This window comes from Trachemys scripta, chromosome 2 (assembly GCF_013100865.1).
Source record: "Trachemys scripta elegans isolate TJP31775 chromosome 2, CAS_Tse_1.0, whole genome shotgun sequence".
Classification (NCBI taxonomy): domain Eukaryota; kingdom Metazoa; phylum Chordata; order Testudines; family Emydidae; genus Trachemys; species Trachemys scripta.
In genome coordinates, this window is record NC_048299.1 from 60,022,920 (window position 1) to 60,044,699 (window position 21,780).

Here is a 21,780-nt window from a genome sequence, read left to right on the forward strand (position 1 = left end):
CCTGTGTTGAGTAACAGCATATAATTAGCAGAACTGAAAAAGGGAAATATCACCACTGCCAAAAGAAAAATGAGAAATATTACCCATTACCAGCAGAAATTTCTGTTTAGGAAATGTCACTTTCAGTGTCTGTCCAGCAGGGTATTATCCCTCTTAGTGTCAAAACAACTGTTTGAGACACTTAGCTGATTTGGGGTGAGGAGAGATTCTGCAGAACAGGAGCGGGAAAGGACCTGTTCAGAAGACACAGAGAGTAGAAACAAAATAATTAGAAGGAAAAAGCAAAAATAGCAAATTACTCTAAGATATATAAATCCCAAAGTGAGTTAAAATAGTGCAAAGTAGATAGTTATTGAAATTATAGTCACACTAAGGGGAAAAAATTAAATAATTGAGGATATTTAGGTACCAAATTAATTTTATTTAAAATCTGTGTCTATATACCATTAAGTCTTATTATTTTATTGGGGTCATTAATAATTGCCCTATAATCAGTAGAACAATGCAGGTCAGAGTCAAGCTGAGAATGTCTTTGTGTTTTTCCTGGTTAGAATGGGATTATAATTTATCTGCTGTGGTTTGAATGACTGAAAACTGTTAACCCTGGGTGAAGGAAAGTAACTGTATGCTGGGATGGGAGAAGTGCTTAGCTGGAGAGCCAAAGAAGAGTGACACACTATAGGATTCTTCAGAATTTCCCCTTGGGGATATACATGGAGTCCAGCTTTCAGGTCTAGCATTAAGAACAAAGTATTAGCATGAAAATGTAGCATAAGTAGGTGTTTCTTTAGTAATAAAAATCTTTAGTAAAATCCAAGGACTTGATCCACCAAGCCGCTGTACACAGGCAGAGCCTTACAACTGCACAAAAGTCCAAGTGATTGAAGTGGGGCCTGGCATGGGCACAGGGGACTACCACATAGAGCAGATTCTAGGCCTAACATGCTAACATTATTAAGCACAGTCTCGTTATTTTGTCCCTTGCTTTTAAAAACGGAAATGCAATGCATAAAAGCCTTTAGTGCACTCTTAAGCGTGCAATCCTAACATCTGTCAGAAAATGAAAGTGTTAGGCAACAAGAGTGGTCATTCTGTTTCATTAAATTCACATGGTATTGTCTATTCTTGGTTAAATCAGTATGTATACAGCCAGGGCCGGTTCCAGGCACCAGCTTGTCGAGAGGTGCTTGGGGCAGCCACTCTGAAGAGGGGCCGCACGTCCAGCTATTCGGCGGCAATTCGGCAGATGGTCCCTCACTCCAGCTCAGAGGCAAGGACCTCCCGCCAAATTGCCACCACAGATCGCAATCGTGATCGCAGGGTTGTTTTTTTTTTGGCTGCTTGGGGCAGCCAAAACCCTGGAGCCGGCCCTGTATACAGCGCTATGGGTGTGGGTCTGAATTCAACATGTAATATACAGAGTCTGCAATATGGCTGAACCAATTAGCACTACTGATGGGAATTGGAAAAGTGACTTATTAGACACGCCTCCTTAAGCTAGCTCCTCTGTCTCCGTCCGAGAATACAGCAAGTACAAGGACGGGGGTGGTGACAGTAGCCAGTGAAGATCGGTACAGTACACTAACAACCCCCACTGGGTTGCTGTGGACGGCGCGATGCAGAGTAAAAATGGGAGGGGGGACTTCAATCCCCAGAAAGCTTTGCGTCTTTCCCCGATCGCCGACGCGTTCCGGCTCCTCCTTTCATTGGGATACACAGACAGGAGGCACGTTTATTCCCCGCTGCGCAGCTCCTCCAGCGCCTCACCCAGCCCCAGTTGCTAACTTGCTCCTGGAGCCGTGCCAGCAAGGCAGAGTTAAAGTGACAGGAGAACAACAAAGCGTCCGACTGCGGAATATCCTCCCCCGCGAAGTTGTGGAGCCCGGCCTGGAAAATGACTCGGAGCGGCCGAGGGCCGCCCGGCTTTTGGGAGCGCGCTGCGGGGGGCAGAATGACTGAGTGTCTAATGCACGTGCCGCTGCTGCGGGGCTGGCTGTGCGGTGGGAGGGGCAAGTCCCGTCCCCCCTTCTGAGCACATGCTCCCAGGCGCCAAGGGTTGTGGCCCGGCTGAAGCCGGGAGGCTCCACCCCACACTCCGGCTGCCTCTCTCCGCGGCCAGGGCTGGAGGGTGCGATCCAGGGGCAGGTGGCCCAGCCCAGCTGCCGGTGGCGGCGGGTTGGAGGGTGGCAACATCCCAGCAGCGGGTGCCCCCGGCCCGCCCCGTCGCACTCGCCGCCCTAGGGAAAGGCCGGTCGCTTCGTGGCTCACTGTGGGAGCCGGAGCGGCAACAGCGCGCTTGGCTCCTTTGTCTGGTTTCTCTTTCCCTTCCCGGCACAGACACACACACGTGCTGCCCCGGCCTCCCCTGGGGGCGCGTCGCGGGCAGCGGGAGCCGGAGCCAGAGCCCGGCTGCTGGCGAGCCGCTGGGGAGCTGCCGGAGCGGAGATGAAGCCCCTGACTAGGCGCTGCTGCTCCGAGGAGGGGCTGCTGCTGCAGGTCACCCTCCTGCTCAGCCTGGCGGGGCTGCGGCTGGACCTGGATCTCCTCCGGCGCCGGGCCCCGGACATTTCCTACGCGGGGAGCAGCCCTCCGCACCCTAAGTGCCCAGAGCGGGACTGGGACCGGCTGCTGCTGCTCCGGGAGGTGCGGGCGCTGGGGGGCCCTTACATCCCCAGCACCCGCCTGGACACCTGGCTGGTGCACGCCGTGGCCGGCGAGGAGAATGGGGCGCTCCCCTCCTCGCCTGTCAGTGGCGCCGGCGGAGATGGCCCCAGCGAAAGCGGTGCCCAGGATGGCCCCAGCCACTCCCGCTCCGTCCGGGGGAGCAGCCTGCAGCAGCAGGCCCAGGAGGAAGGGGATGGAGGAGTTGCAGCGGCCCCCCGAGCCGAGCCCAGCCCTGGGGGAAGTGACTGCCCTACCCTAGAGGTAAGGGGCAGGGGAGGACAGCATCGCTCCCCGCCTGGGGTTTTTAGTCCGGAGATAGCTTGGGGACCCATAGAGCCGGGGAGGTGGGGCGAAGACCTGCCTCCACTTCGCGCACCTTCTGCGGGTGAAAGCGGGTATCTGCAGATCGGAGAGGAGGAGGAGTCTCGCATGCCAAGGGGACATCCCAAGCATGGGGGGGGGGGGGGGGGGCGCGAGACACACATCCCCACCATACCTCGAGGATGCATCCAGGGCGAGATGCACCTCACACTTTCCCCTTTTCTGGTTATGAAATAACTGGGTGTTACATCGTGTTGCAAAACTACTGCGGAGGGGCCTGGAATGCTGGGACCAGCTGGCCTCCCCGCCCCCTTCCACAAAACAAAGCTTGGCAGAAGGAGGTTCAGGTTTGGATCTGAATGCCCCAACTTGCACCTGTCCCTATAATGAGATAAATCCTAAATGTTGAGCGGCCAACACACCGACGCGAACTTCCAGGAAGCTTGGATCTCAAAATGCTTCTTTCTTTCATGATTCCCCAGCTGAGGAGGATGCAAATGCCGCCCTCACTCCTTGGAGACAGAGGTTTAATCTGAACATATTACTGTGTATCCTGTAACAAAAGGAGGAATGGGAAGGAAAAGGAGGCAGCTTCTTAAACTGTCAGAGCTTCTTCAAGAAGTGAGGACACAGGGTGATTTTTCTGCTGTCTGTAAAAAGACCTCCAAAACCAAATGATTTCATCTTGGGTGTGTGCTAAAAAAGTCTATACAGATAACAAGGTTCCATTATCTACTTTATTCACTCTAGCACCATAACTGTACACACTGATTATAAGTAATGTAGACCAAATAAATAAGTAATTTTGGCTCTGGAGAGGTTATAATCTAACAAAAGCAGGTGAACAACTGGGTCATCAAGCAGACTACAGTTTTCAATTAACTAAGCAGGGACACGTGACTATCTACAAGGACCCAATCCTGCAGAGATTTAACTATGTGTTTAACTTGACTCATTTTAAATTCTGTTGAAATCAGGGTTGCGGGATTAAGGCCTTAGCTGTAAGTATTTTCTTAATGTATGCACATGGACACTTTTAAAAGTAATTTATCCATGATCCATCAAAACTGGAACGGCACTATATAATATTACTTGTGGTGAACCCACTATCTGATACCATTGTGGCAAGCAGTGATACATAGATGAATAATAACAATGAGTTGTGCAAACATAATTGACATATTTTGAAATCTAAAGTAAAATAATACTTGGATGACCATACTTTTGCATACTAGATTATAATCTCTGAGGGCTAAGATTTTTTCAATAACTTGAGTTCAGTGATCAGCTGCAACTGATGCTGTCTAATTATTAACAATCCTTACATTGTAAAAAACCTCTTTTAATTTTTCTCAACATTAGGATTTTGCACAAGGATTAGCTTGGTTATGATTCTGGACTGTATTGATATTATTTGTGTAGGTAGTTGCAGAACTAGTTTCTCCACCCTAACCTAAGGGGATCACTGTACTGGAGTGAGGAATGATTCATTTTCTGTTCTAATTTAGCTCTGGACCTCTCTGGAGCCCTACTTCCCTAAAGTATAGAATGGTTGAGAGAGAGACTAATAAACTGAATCCCAAATCTCAATACTCTTGAGTTGAAACATAAATGGATTCCTAGAATGAAAAATCCAGTGTCTTCTCCACCAAATTATCTAGCTTCCTAATAAATTAACAGACACAAAATGTATTGTAATTTGACCTCACCCTCCCTGATTGACCTAACCTCGTTATCTCCGTACTGATTCTTGCCAGCATATTTATACCTGCCCCTGGAAATTTCCACTACATGCATCCGACAAAGTGGGCATTCACCCACGAAAGCTTATGCTCCAATACTTCTGTTAATCTTAAAGGTGCCACAGGACTCTCTGTTGCTTTTTAATGAAAAGTACAGTGGCTGATGTGTCCTATCTGGGCATGCAATCATTTACAACACAGTTTGACCTGTTTTTCTCTTTAGTCCTCTGAGAGAAGACGTAGTATTATGAAAGCTTGTCAGTCTTTAAGAACAAGTAGAGCTGTATAGGTGTTCCTGCATTAGGTTGTTACACAACAAACTGAGATCAGCGTAGCCTTGGTATTTACTGTGATGGAACCAGACTGTCATTAAATGGATTTTTGTAATAAAATATAGGCTTCACAATAATGTTTTGTTGCCTTACTAATCAATCCAATCAAATATTAGCACTCGTAAAAATATGGCTTGTAAAGTAAAAAATTGAATAAATAACTAATAGTTCCATTAATTTTACGAGGCTATCTTTAGCATGTTAAAAGTGACATTATTTATGTGAATAAGCTTTTCACTGCACAATACTACTCACATGAGTAAAGTTAAACATGTGTACATCTTTTTTTCCTGGATCACACACATAAGATTATATTATATAAACAGAAGACTTCAAATTGTAGCAATGCAAAAATTATAAATTGATGTCCCATGGATTCTTACTGAAAAATTTGCTCAAGAAATAAGTAAGGAGGAGTTTGAATGCAGAGAGGGAGAAAAGTCAATGTTGGAAAAGGGACCAAGACAAGGGTAGAAAAAGAATATAATATTTTGGGTTGTGCTAGAATTTTATATAGTGAATGAGTGGGACCCATTTTCTAAAAACACCTTAAAAGGTGTGAATATGGAGTTTTAAAGATCTCAGCATTGTAACCGTGCCTTCGTGGGTCACAATTGAGAATACCAAATTCAGGACAAACTGCTGATAAATACACCCCAAAACTGGTGGTTATTCCCCCATAATGTATACCAACCAGCAACAAAAGTAAACTTCTGTTTCGGCACACTGGCTAACAAGAAATCAGAAAAGCAGTTTCCCTAGGCATTCCAGTCCTTGAATTACCACCAAAAAAACTGGATTTAAAGATGAGTGGTTCTTAAAAATCAATCTCATCAAATAAAAGGTTCTTCTGATCCCAAAGGACCAGCCACACACCCAGCTCAATATATAACTCAGATCTTACCCCAAAATTATGCTGATGCCAATCCTTTAATATCTAAGATCTAAAGGTTTATTTATAAAAAAGAAAGAAAGGTGAGAGTTAAATTGGTTAAAGGAATAAAATACATAAAATAAATGCAAAGTTCTTGCATGAGGCTTGTAGCAATGATGGAATAAACTGCTGACTTAATAAGTCTCTGGTTGCTTCCAAATCATTGGAAAGACCTCAGTCCTTAGCCGTACGTCTGCACTTACCGGAGGGTCCGGCGGCAGGCAATCGATGTTCTGGGATCGATCCCGGAAGTGCTCGCCGTCGACGCCGGTACTCCAGCTCGGCGAGAGGAGTACGCGGCATCGATGGGGGAGCCTCCCTGCCGCGTCTGGACCCATGGTAAGTTTGGACTAAGGTACTTCGAATTCAGCTACGTTATTAACGTAGCTGAATTTGCGTACCTTAGTCCGAAGTGGGGGGTTAGTGGGGACCAGGCCTTGGTTAGAATGCTCCCATTTGTACAAGTCCATAGTTCAGAGGTTTGAGCAGGAAAGGGACAAAACGGAGATGTTTGCTGGGCCTTTTATAGCTTCTGCTATGTGGAGGGATACCCATTGTTTCAAAGAAAGCCCTCAGCAGTTAGTGGAAAATTACAGGTAAAAGAGGGGGTTTGGAGTCATATGGGCAAGTCACGTGTCCATGCATAATTTTGCTTAGTTTTTGCAGGAAACCATTACCTATACTTCAAATGGAAAGTTCACAGAAAAGTCCATTCAGTGTAGATCGGTGCCTCCCTGGTCCATTGTGAGTTGTGTCCTTTTGATGGGCCACCTAATTTACATAGTCTCTCCAAGATGTGCTGGCTAACTACCTTGTGGGTGTTACCCCAGGAGCAAACATTTGAAATCCAGGTATAGAGCCAATACTCATAACTGCAAATACAAAAACAATACATGCATACAGATAGCATGATAATAACCAGCAAATCATAACCTTTTTATAGACATCTTACATGCCACATTTTGCACAAGATTTGTTGCAAATATATAACAGTGGTTGCAACAATGTTCTATATGGTCATATTTTAATCAGATAACATCACAGACTTTAAAAGACTAATTTTTGAGTGTTTTAAAGGGATCTCAGTGATTTTTCAAGTTATGAACTATACAGTAACTGAATCTGTGTAGTTTCCACATCTGTAGTAAGTTAATAAAAATACCATAGCGCTATGTATTTTGCTTCTAATTCTGTCCATCACTACTTGCATTCTGGAGGAGGAGTCATATATATAAATGTGTGTGATATATTGCATACACACATTTAACAGCGTGTTTTCAAGTAAACATGATGGTTGACATAGTAGACCCAGTGCTGTGTAAATACTTCCCCCCCCACCCCGTGTCTGTTTGATCCAATAGAATAGACTGTCATGATTCTTCTGAAGCCAACAAGGGTATCTTCAGTAGCGTGTGCCTATTTGCAGCCCAGAGTAAATTTTTGGGATTGAGATATTGAAAATAATAATAGATGTTAGATGGGTGCAGCATTTGAAGCCAGGGATGCAATATTCAGTTAGCCTAAATAACTAACTTGACTAATTTTAGCAATCTTAATAAAATGCCTAGGCATGGTATTACATAAAATATGTAATCCAAGGCAGCCTGATTGTCATAATCCTGATATTTCCAGTGCTATGGTTTTATCTTCCAAACTTTTTAAACTGTGATTATATTTCAAAGGATAATGTCCCTTTCAGAGGACTTTAAATGTCTGCGTCTGAGGAAAAAAAAGATGTTTTGTTTCATTATGACTGTAGAGGACTGACTTGATACATGTTCTTTTTTAGTCCAGATTAAGCAGATGTCAAACAATTTGTAGAATTAATTATATGTAGCTTATTTAAAGTACACAGACAAATAGCAGCAGCAGTAATCAGATAGCAAGCAGCTGTATAAGAACTAGATATTTTTATTACTTAATCAAAACATAGTAAAATAGACACTGCTGGTTGTGTAACCAGTATCTGTAGTTCTTTTGCACAGGTCTGTCTTGTACTGTGTGGTGTAAACTTGTGTAAAGTGCCATTTGACTTTGTTTAAAGTGTAGAGAACTTGGTGAAAAAAAATCACAAAAATGTTCAACCAGTGATGCTTCTTGCCAATTTAGCAGGACAAAGAATGCACTTTAGTTTAAGAGCAAGCTGTAGCTTGAGAAATCTTTTAACATCTATTTTTATCTTTGATAAAGTTATCTATAGTTTTACAAAGGAAATGGGACAAAACAAAACAAAACAAAAAACACATAGCAAAGCAACACACAGATTAACAACAACAATGGAGTGAGTATTTCCAGTCCAGGCTTAAAACTAAATATAATGGAAAGTGAATACCCAGCAATAAAAACAATGTCCACAAATAATCGAGGGTCAAGTTTGGAACGTCTGCCTCACTGTGAAATGCATGATCTAAAGCAATGATGGGTAGAACGGCAGCGAATGCTGGTTTGTACTGTCTGCTCCTACTAGAGACCTCTTTCCCATCTGTGTCTTAATACTTTGCACTCTTTAAACATTAGTTATGAACTTAGTCCATATTGTTACTTCAATATTAAAGATTGGTAAACTGAAGCTGAGAGGTTAAGTGATTTGTCCTAGATTGCACACCAAGCAAATGCCACAACCAGGATTAAGAACCCAGGCCTCCTAGATGCAAGGCTGATGCCTAATCCACTAACCAGATTTACTCCCAAATTCTATTCTCTAGTGTAATTAAAATCAACAAGTGTCAGAGGTGAGAATAGAATTTGGGATTCCCTGGCTCTCAGCATTGCGCTTAGTGCACTAATCCAGAGGTGTCAAACACTCAGCCTGTTCAACATGTTGCAGTATTTTCAGAACCTACAGATCTGAAGGTTTTTGTTTGTTTGTTTGTTTTGTTTTTTAGAGTAAGTCTCTACATAACAATGGCCACTCTGGGTCAGACCAATGGTCCATCTAGCCCAGTGGTTCTCAACCTGCAGCCTGCAAGCTGCTTACAGCCCCAATCAGCACACAGCTGTGGCCCATGTGACATTCTCAGGGCTATACAGATAGTATATATATTGTGTGGATGCAGCCTACATAATACATAGAGAGCTGCATATGTGGCCCGCAATGGTAAATAGGATCAGAACCACTGATCTTGCCAAGTATCCTATCTTTTGACAGTGGCCAATGCCAGGTGCTTCAGAGGAAATTAACACACCAGGTAATGATCTCCTAGAACTGGAAGGGACCTTGAAAGGTCATCAAGTCCAGCCCTCTGCCTTCACTAGCAGGACCAAGTACTGATTTTGCCCCAGATCCCTAAGTGGCCCCCTCAAGGACTGAACTCACAATCCTGGGTTTAGCAGGCCAATGCTTAAACCACTGAGCTATCCCTCCCCCCATATCAAGTGATCCATCCCCTGTTGCCCATTCCCAGATTCTGGCAAACACAGGCTAAGGACACTTCAGGTTTTGCATCTTTGCCCATCCTGGCTAATAGCCACTGATGGCCCTATCCTCCATGAACTTTAGTTCTTTTTTGAACCCTGTTATAGTCTGGGACTTCACAACATCCTCTGGCAAAGAATTCCACAGGTTGACTGTGAGTAGTGTAAAGAAATACTTCCTTTTGAGTGTTTTAAACCTGCTGCCTGTTAATTTCATTTGGTGACCCCTAGTTCTTGTGTTATGAGAAGGAGTAACTAATACTTCTTTATTTACTTTCTCCACACCAGTCATGATTTTATAGACCTTAATCATATCCCCCCTTATTCGTCTCTTTTCCAAGCTGAAAAGTCCCAGTTTTATTAATCTTTCCACATGTGGAAGATGTTCCATACCCTAAATCATTTTTGTTGCCCTTTTCTGAACCTTTTCCATTCCAATATATCTTATATGAGATGGGGCGGTCACATCTGCACGCAGTATTCAAGATTTGGGCGTACCACGAATTTATATAGAGGCAATATGATATGGCTCTAGCCCTTATGGGTTATATAGAAAATCTTCCAAATATGACTTCTGCGGAGTTGTCTTCCTGAGTCTGCAGACAATCTGGAACAATGGCTCTGAGAAGTGTGAACTTCCCCACCCCATTGATCTCATTGGATGTGAACGCTAAAGCCTATGCAGGTCCTGGCCTCCTGAAGTGATAGGAAAGGATCTGAAAGCTATCTTTGAATTGGTGGTGGCAGTAAAGGCATGAAAACCACTGACTTTTGTAGATTGTAGAAATATTTGACCACTGTTTTTGCCCTTATAAAGGAACTAACCATTCTGAAGCATCAGAAAAGAGTTGTCTTCCTGATGATGGAACAGCTGTTAAAGGCTAGCCTAACTACACAATAGGCTTATAGCAGGCTATCAGCTGTTGTATATGTCCATTCTAGGCTAATGCAATTTCAAAAGCTTTGCATTATCTACACTGCAAACACATGTCCATTACTGTTCACAAAGCTGCTGCAGCCCAATCCCCCCTCCCCCAGAGGTGGGATGAGGTTGTGCCTTTTACGTTTCTGCTATGAATCCTGAGGATGCTGTCTTTGTTGCCTCCCCATTCATAATTTTCTATTTATCCTTACCCTTTGGGACACCACATTGCGGCTGTTATCCTGCAAGCTAAAGATTCCTTCATGCCACTCCTCAGTCATCGAGAAAGGTTGCTTTTGAGGGGTGGATTTGCTCTTTTATGCTGGGCTGAACACTCTGTATTGCTTTCAGCATGCTGTACACCTGCTAGCCAGGGGGAACAGCTGCAGGTTTTTATACCTATTTATCCATGACTATATCTCAGTTTTTTGATTGAGATAGTAATGAATTATATTAATTTTTGTCAAATATAGGCCAGTTCTTTCTAGAATTAAAGACTTATCTCTGATTGTACAAACACTTGTGTGGGTGAATAACTGTTTGCACAGATGTAGCCCTACTGAACTCATGTAAGCATGTGCAGGAACACGACCTTAGTTATTGCAGACTGAAAATCTCACATCCTAAACTGCCTTCCACTGGCATTGTACTACAGGGGTGGGGGGGGGGGAATATATTTAAAACATTTGCAAACAAATTGCTTCCTGATCTTTGTTCATAACAAGCAAGTTCTCTGATCAGTTCCACATATCTGACTATTTTCTCTGTTGCAGTTATATTGAAGTCTCCTTATTAGTATCTGGAAATTGTATATTATATATATATATATATATATACTGGGTAAAGACCCCTTGCATCAGAGGGATTGATTAATGCATTTGATGCCTGTTTACCATTGGAAAAGACTATATTTAAAATTAAGGGTTCCCTTATGACTTTTGAAAAAGTGATATAATAAAATTAAGGTCCTAAGTTACTTTGTTTCCCAAGAACATTTAGTACATTTTAAAATACTTTGTCTTTCTATGTTTTTAGCTTTATTGACAATTCAAATAATTTTGAGTCTGTTTTGTATCAAGTTGTACTTAAAAAAAACAGACACTTTTTGAAGTTCAGAAAAAGCTTTATATAGGAGAGAAACTGATACAAGCTGGAGAATGTATACAGTTCATGTCTGGGGATCAACAAAGCCTTAAACCTAAATTAATGGTGCTCCAACATGATTTTGGAACAGAGAAGGTAACACTTGGTATTCAATTGGAACCTACCTTTTCTGCTGTTGCAGAACATTCCATTCTAGAGAATGGAGTTAGCCATTGTAGACATTGTCTTTTTAGTTCTCGTTTGAAAGTTCCAGTATGTATGCTTCTGCTTCGCGTTCTTCTCGAACACCAGAAACAACATTATTCTGATTTCAGAATATTGAAAAGTTTTTGCTTTCAGTGTCTTCTGGATGTCATTCCAGAATAATGCACTGTATTGGAATATAGTCACAATGTATCCACCATGCAATGGAGTTTTAAGTTATATGCAGACAATTACAAAAATAACTTTTCTGACCCCCTCCTCCGTAACTGCCTACATAGAAACAAAATAGTTACTGTAATAGCAGTTGCAAACCCCTTCCTGCCATATCACCATGAGCACAATTTCTTGTAAGTTCTGTGTCACTGCTTAGCATGTTTGTATATTAAAAAACTTACGGTAGTGTCTGCTTTTATGTCCAACGCAATTGTGGATCATCCTTTGCAGCTCTATACAATTCAGCTACCCCCTGCTGGTGAGTGAAGCAGAAGAATGTCTAGGTATACCATAAGGAGGGTCAGTATCCCCATATAAAACTGGAGATAGAGCATACATTAGTGTATTACACATGCAGGATTCTGTCCTACTTCAGTCCTAGTCTCAGCTTGTCATGTTATGACATTTATATATGATCATATATATGTTTCACTGGAAATTATATACTATGGCTGAATTAAGCAGGGGTGTCTTTTTAAAGATTAGTATACTTTTTCTGACTCTTCAGGATGTAGACTTGGAAACTGGTCAGGAAGCTTTGGATTACTATTATCCGCATAAAGGAAGTGAACAATCAGAATCACAAGAGGGGGAGGAGAAGATAAAGCAGGTGAATGAAGAAGAAAATGAAAAAAAGGCTAAACCTGAGGGGGAAGAGAGAGAAAATACAGATTCTAGCACTGAGGTAAGTGTAATGATACAAAAAAGCCACACAGCCTCTGGGTAAATGGTTTATCATTCGTTCTGTGAGTGCTATTAGGAAAATTAGTAAAGAGGCAATGTCTGGATGATATTCTGTAAATATGACATTCCCAATCTCCTTCTCAAAAGTTAAGCTCCCTTTACAAATATGGTTTCACCTTGAAACATTCTAATCCTTCCAAAATCAGTCATCTTAAAATTATTTTTTATTTTATTCTGTTCATTCTAGTTCTGAAGACAGCAGACCTTCCCTCTTCAAGCTTTCAAAGTTAGCCACATAAATATTTGAGACAAGGATGCTAAATTATGCTGATTTCATATAGATGGTGCTTTATGCTCACAGGATTCAGTGTTAAGTAGGATTGGTCCCTAGGGGATTAAATTTTGGATGACTTGGTTGCCAATATCTATGTGTTGTTGTATATTGAAGGGGGGGGGAATTACACTAAGGATGGTTGCCACATTTTACAGTTACACTAAAGCATGGACTTAAAATCAAATAGGCACTTTTGGTCTATGTTTCTTTGCAATCTGCAATAAAGGGATTGCTCCTTCTTTTCCACATGAGAGCTGAGAATTTAATTTCCAGTCATTTCGCCAGCAGCCCTGCCTGTCACTACCAAATTTGTTTTCAACCTTTACTGGACTTAGAGGCTTCAAACGTGTTTCTACTGTTTGTCAGGATAGCGGGTGCAGCTTCATCGAGGAGGAAAGCACAAGCACTTTGTTTGTGGGGCAGGTGTGATGCTTTTAGGTGTAGGATCATTCTGCTCCTCCTAACAGCATAGCATTTCCTCTTCCAGATGAAGGCTCTATGCAGGGTCAACAGCTCCAGTGCATCTCACTATATTGCACTGTTCCAAAGCAGCAGGAAGTTAAGGAGAGCACCTGGGCTCTTTTGTACTTCTGGCAGCTCCATCAGGGGCTTGAGGGACACCTTAAATTTTAATGGGATTACAGTGTTCCACCTAAAACTTCAACCTAAAGATGCTACTGACTAGTAGTGTGGCATCTGTGTGATGGTGGAGATGTGATAGAAAGCCAAGATTTGCTTAGGTTTTTGTATATTTCAGACCCTTGCTCAAAATTACAAACCATTGAAACTGCATTAGCTGATTTGCACTCATTTGTGTCTGATGGTTAGAGCTGACTGGACTGAAACCAGAGTGGGAGGAGCAAGGGAGGAGAGGGAGCTCTCCCTCTATTTTTAGCAAAGAAGGGACTGTGCTCCCTTCCCCCACAACCCTTACTTTACCCCTTGTTTGTCTCTAAGAATTGTGCTTTTAAAAGTATTTTTTGTTTCCTCCACTACAGAGCAACAGAAATTCCATAAATTCCTTTCCCTTCTTGGAGGACTATTTGCTGCTGCAGTCATCACAGACAGAAAATGCACTAGAGGTAAATGTGAAATCTCAAAGCTGTATTAGGCAATGGATTACAACCGGTATATTTGGATAATTGGGATAGTCCATTTAATTTAATTAAAGTGTAAGCAGAGAGTATGTCACCAAGTCAGTTCAGTAATTTATCTGAAAACTCTGTTGTAAAAAGCTATTCTGGTCATTACCTTTTAGCATAGTCATTACTTACCAGCTTCCTGAATCTGTAAAATTACATAACTTATTATTTGAAAACTGTTTAAAAATTCCAGTTCTTCCCAGTGCCCCTCGATAATATTCAACAAGACAGTTTATCTATGTAAAATAGATAAACTTATGCTTTTTCCAATTTATTACCAAATGTTGACAGTATTTTCACACTCTGTGTTTAGCAACCATGGGCCTTTTAATTGCTAACAGTTTAAAAAAACAACAACAAATCTTGAAAAACTTCCGTGTTTCTTTTAAGAGCATAATTGAAAACACCAGCTCTACCTCCCAGTCTACAGCAGGGCTAGTACGTGATAACTCCATAGAAGAAATATGGCAAGACTTTCTTCTGTCACCTGAGCTACAGGTAAGTGTAGTAGAGAACTTTAGGTATATATATTGTTCTTCTAAAAGTATACACACATCTGACTTGTGCAAGTGCATCTGAGGCTAGGTCTACACTACCCGCCTGAATCGGCGGGTAGAAATCGATCTCTCGGGGATCGAATTATCGCGTCTTGTTGGGACGCGACAATTGATCCCCGAATCGACGCTCTTACTCCACCAGCGGAGGTGGGAGTAAGCGCCGTCGATGGGGAGCCGCGGAGGTCGATTTTGCCGCCGTCCTCACAGTGGGGTAAGTCGGCTCCGATAGGTCGAATTTGCGTATCTTAAATCGACCTCCCCCTCCCCCGTAGTGAAGACCTGCCCTGAGATTATTTGCTTAATGAGCTACAGTCTGATAAGCCCATTTGGATGTGAAAATACGTAGGCTTTAACTGTGTGGACACCTTGCCATACACTTCACAGTTGGTGAGGTGGAGAACATCGTTGGCCCCGTCTAGATGATGGAGCCAAGTATCATCTATGTCATCAATGTCATCTGACTTTAAACAAATCCTTTCTACCATCCCCTTAAATAACCATTAGACAGAACTTCATAACCTAACATTTTTCTGTTCTGGAAGAGATGACATGTTATATGCTCGTTGGTTTATTCATAATACTTTTCTGTTTCAAATCCAGCTTCTGGCTCCAGACTTGGTTCTGTAACTGGACCGGTCGGTAGGTCTAATTTTGCTCTGTTATGTGTTTGTAAATCCCACTGTTTGCAAAGGGGGTTGCAGTTGCATAACTGAAAGCAGAAATAGGCCCTCACAATATGCAAAATATTGGGACAAGCATAGCTTCAGAATGTAAATAGATAAATCTGAATATCAGATTACATAAGTCTGCAAAATATTAGAACCTCATTATTTGATAAAGGGTCTCTCCCCCCTTCTCAGCTAATTTTTAATGCTTTAGAAATCCTATGTTACTAAAGTGTTATCTTTATGTACTGTGATATATTCACAATGAAGCACTGTAAATAAACTAAGCTGTAAAGGAATCAGAGTTTATCTAAATTCTCAAACCTTACTTTATATTTCAAAGTATGTTTTGTGTCTAACTTTCCATAAATGTTACTAACATTTGGTACATAACAGAGATTAAAGGGGGAAAATATTTCTTAATTTTTTTTTATTTGTGCATTTGATAGTATTTTGTGTGCAGTGAGGTCTTTCCTCTGTTTGCCCTGTTCTTTTGCACAATGAGTTTTTTTTTCTTTCCAAAAGTAAGAAAATGTGGCTTAAAATGACATTTGCCAGATTTTGTCAGGGGCACATATAATACCTGAAACTACTTAATTAAAAAAAAAAAAAACAAAAAAAAAAAACAAAAAAACAGCTTTTAGTTAGTCTTCAGACTATTTTTTGAACATTGGACTTGATAAGAATCAGAGCAGCTACGTTGAGTTCTAGAGACTGAGTCAACAATTGACATAATTATTTTGTACTGTTAGGAGCTACAAAATATAACCAAGGTCTGTGTACTCTGCAACAGTGTGGATCTAAATGCCATGACAAGGTCCCTGGATTCTTTGGCACTCTAGCATTTGGAAATTAGAGGTTATGCAGCAGTTTCATGTATATTGAAAGATAAAATAATAATGAATTCAATATGATAATGAATAATACAATCTTGCTTCCCCCTATTTTGCGTTAGCTGGAAATGCTAGAAGTTTTATATATAAATGTTGAAGGTGTTGATGGAGATAGTAACCTGGAGGTTTTGACAGCAGGAGAGAGAACAGTTGGTGGTTTTAGTGGATGAGAAGGAAGGCAGTTTAAAGGTGTGTGTTTACTGTACAGTTAACCCATACTGTTACTCAGGTGTTGCCCCTAACACCTTTCTAATCCACACACACAAATATCTGACCTGAGTGCGATGGTGCTTTCAAACCGGGCTAGCTGTCCATCCTTCAGTATAGGCTAAAGTCCAAGTGATGCTTTCACTCAGGCTGGCCCCCTGCCCCTTTTGCAGGGAGGACTCAGGCTAAACCACTAGAATGCTGGTAGTCCTTCACTGCCTTCTCACAACTCCTCCCCATCTGCCCAGAATAGCAGATATGTTTTCCCACCATTCACTGGGAAAGACTCAGAGTAGCTCAGCTTGGTAAAGCACAAAGAACTATGGGACATGTCCCCAGAAGTCCTAGCAACACACATGAGTGAATGCAGCACCAGTAAGGACACAGTAATTTGACTAAAGCTTTGCAGTGTGGCTGCTCTTGCCTGGGCTAGGCTATTTGGGTACTAATCACCTGAGTTATCTCTGCAGTGAGGACATACCCTGAGAGTGAGAGAGAAGCACATTGACTGGATAGGTCTTCCAGAATGATCAGTAAAATAGCTAATGTTGACATCTTAAAACTAAACAGGACAATTTATCCAGCCATTACGCTGAATGTGGCAGTTCATAACTCGCATAGCTTGTTTCAAGCTGTCGGCAGATTTGGGAAGACAGCACTGTAGGGGTTGGACTCTGCTCATGTTTTTAAATGGTTAGTTTCACAATGATGAGGGCTAAAACCATTTGTTTTTAATCTCTTAAATTTTAGAGGATAATTCTGTGTTAAGGCTGTGGGAAATTCTACAGTCGTAGACTAGATAGACCCCATGTGTAAGTAGAAAATAGTTCTTCCAGACTACATAATAGAAAAGTTTAGTGGTACGGTGGCTTCTAATAGTAGGGAGAATACTGAAAGAAAAAAGAAGAAATAAAAAAAGTGTGTGTATGTATAGGTAAGGAATTTAGAAGTATTTAATTAGAAAAGTTGCTGATTCTGTGTATTTTTTTTCCATTTCCTTTTAGGAGATTTCACTGGGAGATTCTCAACCTGTTGCTAGTAGTAGTAGAGGCATGAATTCATTATCCTCTCACTACACTGTAAATTTGACCCAGGCTATTAGCCATGACGTTAGCCTCCGTGAAGCTATGTTACTGAGATCAAACCACAGCACTAGGGTAAATCCAGAAATAAGGAGTGTACAGAGACAAGAGTCGTTTCTGCAGTTAAATTCTAGCATCACAAACCCCGAATCATTACTTAATGGGACTAATTTGGGGTTATTTCCATCTGTTGACATTAGGAACTTAACAAACCAGGATCTTCTTTCAGACCTTGATGAGAACATATTTGATGAGATAAATCTAATGGCATTAGTATTGGAAGAAGGTTTTGATCCTATACAAGTCTCTCAGCTTTTTGAAGAACTTGACTCAGATTCTGGACTTTCTTTAAATTCAAGCCAGAGCACAACCTCTTCAAACAATTCTGATTCATCATATGTTCCAACCTGCAATGAAGGTGCCGTTGGATACAGTAGCAATATAGAATATATTTCCCACAATGGCTTAGGAGCTGTAGGGGGTCGTTACCTAGAGCATAATAAACACTGCCATATGGACTATCAAAGCGATTCAGACTATTGTGGGGAATCCACACTTCAACATATTCTTCATAACCACACTTACAATCAGTTGCCAAATGAATTAGGATCCACTTCTAAGAATCATTCTTCATCATCTGGGAAATCAAACGAAGTAAAGGGCAGGTGCCTCACAGATAATCTTAGCCATGATGAATGCTATGTGAAAGCCTTGAGAATTCCATTTTCTGTAGATGAAATTGTGAGCATGCCTACTGATGTGTTCAACAACATGTTATCCAAGTTCTATCTGACAGATACTCAAATATCACTTATACGTGACATAAGGCGAAGAGGAAAAAACAAGGTTGCTGCTCAGAACTGCCGCAAACGTAAACTAGATGTGATCCTGAACTTGGAAGATGATGTGTGTAAGCTTCAAGCCCAAAAAGAAAGCCTTAAGAAGCAGAAATCTCAGTGCAATAAATCAATTAGCCTTATGAAGCAAAAACTAAATGACCTTTATTATGTAATTTTTAGTAGGTTAAGGGATGACCAGGGCAGACCTGTTAATCCAAGCCAGTATGCTCTTCATTGCAGTAGTAATGGCAGGGTTTTGATAATACCTAAGAGACTGGTCACATCAGAACAGAAACAAGATAACCAAAAAGAACGGAAACAAAAATAAGTAATATTAAGATCGCTACATTATTTAGAACTCATTGTGCTGACAGTGTGGTGAAGATAGTGGCATAAATGCTGGAGGCCAAGAATGCTTATGAACATGTTAAAAAAGAAAAGAGACCCCAACTGTAATATTTTGAGACTTGTGCATGTGGCCTGCATCTTTAATTATTGGGATGGTTTTTATATATAAATATAGTAAATTGTCAACACTTAGAAGCTACAGCAGTAAAAATGTGCTAGTTTGACTGAGCTGGTGAAATGTAATTAGTCACTGGAGGATGCTAGCCCACCAGCAGAAATAGAATTTCTACTTAGTGTGGATTTATTGCCTTTAAATGAGTTTGCACACAGTATTTGCAAATAAATATTTCACTGACATAATTGTATGGAAAAAGGGTTGGAGGGAGCAGACAGGTATATAAGTTGTCACACTTGGAACTAGGAGACTTCTCCCTATTTTGGAGAGAAATTGAAGGATCAATGCAAAAAACAAACAAACAAAAAACCCACAAAATTGAGATCAGTTGCAGATGGAGGGAAAAAACATTTTCTTCCTAACTACAAAACTCTTGAAAGGTAAAGTGGCCTTAGATTTTGATTTAGTCTATTAAAACTGGCATAGTTTTTTAAAAGCAGAAGACTTAGATTTACAAAGGTTTGACTTAAATTCCAGGTGGTTTTATGTCTTTATCATTTTTAACTTTTTAGGGGTATAAATTATTCTTTTTGTACTAGTTTTCTGAAGAGGTCTTGGAGTAGGGTGACCAGATGTCCCAATTTTATAGGGACAGTCCTGATTTTTGGGTCTATTTCATATATAGGCTCCTATTACCTCCCACCCCGTCCTGATTTTTCGCACTTGCTGGCTGTCTGGTCACCCTATCCTGGAGACTATTCAGACTTTTCCTCTCTCCCACAAAATAAAGACAGACACACACCCAAACACAAACACACACACACACACACACACACACACACTTATAGTTGTAGTCTCAAGCAAACTGGCATTGCTCATTAATTTTATACTTCTTTTGACATTTTTCCCTCTAAATACATATTGAAGTAAATTGTATCTGCTTCAACACTGTTACACTATAGTCTTATGCCAGGATAACACCATTGACTTTTCTATGTAAACATGAAAGAATGCAGTGGTGAATCAGACACTTTCTCTGATTTGTGTGTTTTCAAATACGTGAAGTACTATCTACTGTCTTTTTTCAGTCTGGATAACTTAATTTTTCTCTTTTATCCAAAGCAAAATTACTAGTTTTTCTTACATTTTTAGGTTGTTTTAAAATTAATCTTTTGTAAGCACCTTTAAAAATTCTGTTTAAAAACAAATTAAAGTCAAATTTGCCAAGAGTTCTCAAATGTGCCAGGTAAAATCAACTGCATTATATTACTTGCCTTACGATTGCTTAGAGTGAAGACATACTAGCTTTAGCTTAGGATGTGGATTTATCTGTGCCATGAAATCTGCAAAGGCATTTACATCCTTATTCACAATAGATCATTTTCTCTCTTTTATACATATCCTAAAATAGGTCTGAAAAGGTATTATAAGAAATAAGTATGTAGCGATGAGATAAGAACTTACACCAAAAATGTTACCTTTTAAGTATCATAAACATCAGACACAGAATGTAGTTATGTGGATATCTGGGATCCTAACACAAAAATTGGGACATGGTTTAAAAAAAAAAACAAAAAAAAACACAGTTTTAGTATAAGCATACCACAGCAGCACTGTCCAGTAACTCAGAAAAGTGCTATACAAAACATGTAAGTTGCTGTACACACAAAGGAAATATCAAGATTACCTGTATTTCAAAGAAAAATTGGATGAAGTATGCCATTTATCATGGCATGAATCTACAGTGTTAAATTTGCTGCACCTATGTTTACAGTAATTAGAGCAGCAGATGCAAGACTCTATTTTGTATAACCAAGTACCTACTTTCCTCATAATGCAAAACTTACCCGACAGAGTAATAGTCTGCTCCTATACAATACTCCATTCACACTGTATTTGTACATTAAAAGATTCCTTTCTATATATGTCCAAGTTCTTTTAGTAGTCACATCTACTAGAACAGTGGTTTTCAAACTTTTTTCCTGGGGACCCAATTGAAGAAAATTGTTGATACCTGCGACCCAACGGAGCTGTGGATGAGGTGTTTGGGGTGTGGGAAGTGCTCTGGGGTGGTGCCAGGAATGAGGGGTTCAGGGTGTGATAGGCGGCTCTGGGCTGGGGCTATGGATGTGGGGTTTGGGGTCCAGGAAGGTGCTCTGGATTTGGGGGGGTTGAGGCAGGGGATTGGGGCTTGGCCTTACCTCCGGCGGCTCCCAGTCAGCAATGCAGCCAGGGTGCAGAGGCAGGCTTCCCGCCTGTCCTGGCACCGTGGACCGCGCTGCACCCCGGAAGCGGCCAGCAGCAGGTTCGACTCCTAGGCAAGATCTAACATTAAGGACAAAACAGGCCTCTTCCTTCTGTGTAAGTATTTTCCATTTCTCAAAAGGTGAAATATTAGCTGAGTCCCATTCTGCATCTCTGAAGGAATGAATAAGATTTGATCCAGTCTTGAAGACAAAACTTTGGAGGATTGGAATACGTTAGGAAGATTAAATCTTAGTCTCCGCTAATCACTGGCATTGATCAAGGCAATAGGCACTTAATTGGCACACCGTACAATTTTAAAATAGCTGTATGCAGACTCACAACTTTTACCCTTTTACATCTTTAAAAGTCTGCCATTCTAGTCTGGAACCCATATTTACATTTAAGAGGATGACTGAAGTCTCTCAAGGCTTTTTATTTCATACCACCTATATGAAACTCTCTGGGCTTCAACTACTTTCACTGAGAACTACCTTTTCCCTAATATAATTCAATAGCATACCATGAAAAAAGCTAACGCCAAGCTCACTACAGAATAGAAACATTAGTAACCCTGTGACAATGACTGCCAAGTTCACAGTTTATTACTTGGTTTCTCTTTTTAAAGAGTTATCAGTACAATATAGTTGTAAAAACTTACAATATAGTAATTTTTATCTGACTGGCCCTTTAGAAAACACTTATTACTGGAGGAGGGAGGGGAGGCAGGCAAAGGATGAGAAAGAGAAGGTAAGGCAGTTTACAAGTTACTCAGGTGGTAAAGCCTGTGCTGAAATAAGTAAGGGTGGGTCGGTGGGAA

The 21,780-nt window shown here is 41.1% G+C and overlaps 1 protein-coding gene across 1 annotated transcript; it reads left to right on the top strand.

Annotated features, from left to right (window-relative positions):
- Positions 1 to 1,997: 1,997 nt before the first annotated feature.
- Positions 1,998 to 20,293, top strand: NFE2L3 (nuclear factor, erythroid 2 like 3). The gene is made up of 5 exons (XM_034760657.1): positions 1,998 to 2,925; positions 12,359 to 12,535; positions 13,867 to 13,950; positions 14,401 to 14,508; positions 17,337 to 20,293. The coding sequence occupies exons 1-5, from the start codon at positions 2,446 to 2,448 to the stop codon at positions 18,579 to 18,581; spliced, it is 2,094 nt and encodes a 697-aa protein (XP_034616548.1). The 5' UTR covers positions 1,998 to 2,445; the 3' UTR covers positions 18,582 to 20,293.
- The last annotated feature ends 1,487 nt before the right edge of the window (positions 20,294 to 21,780 follow it).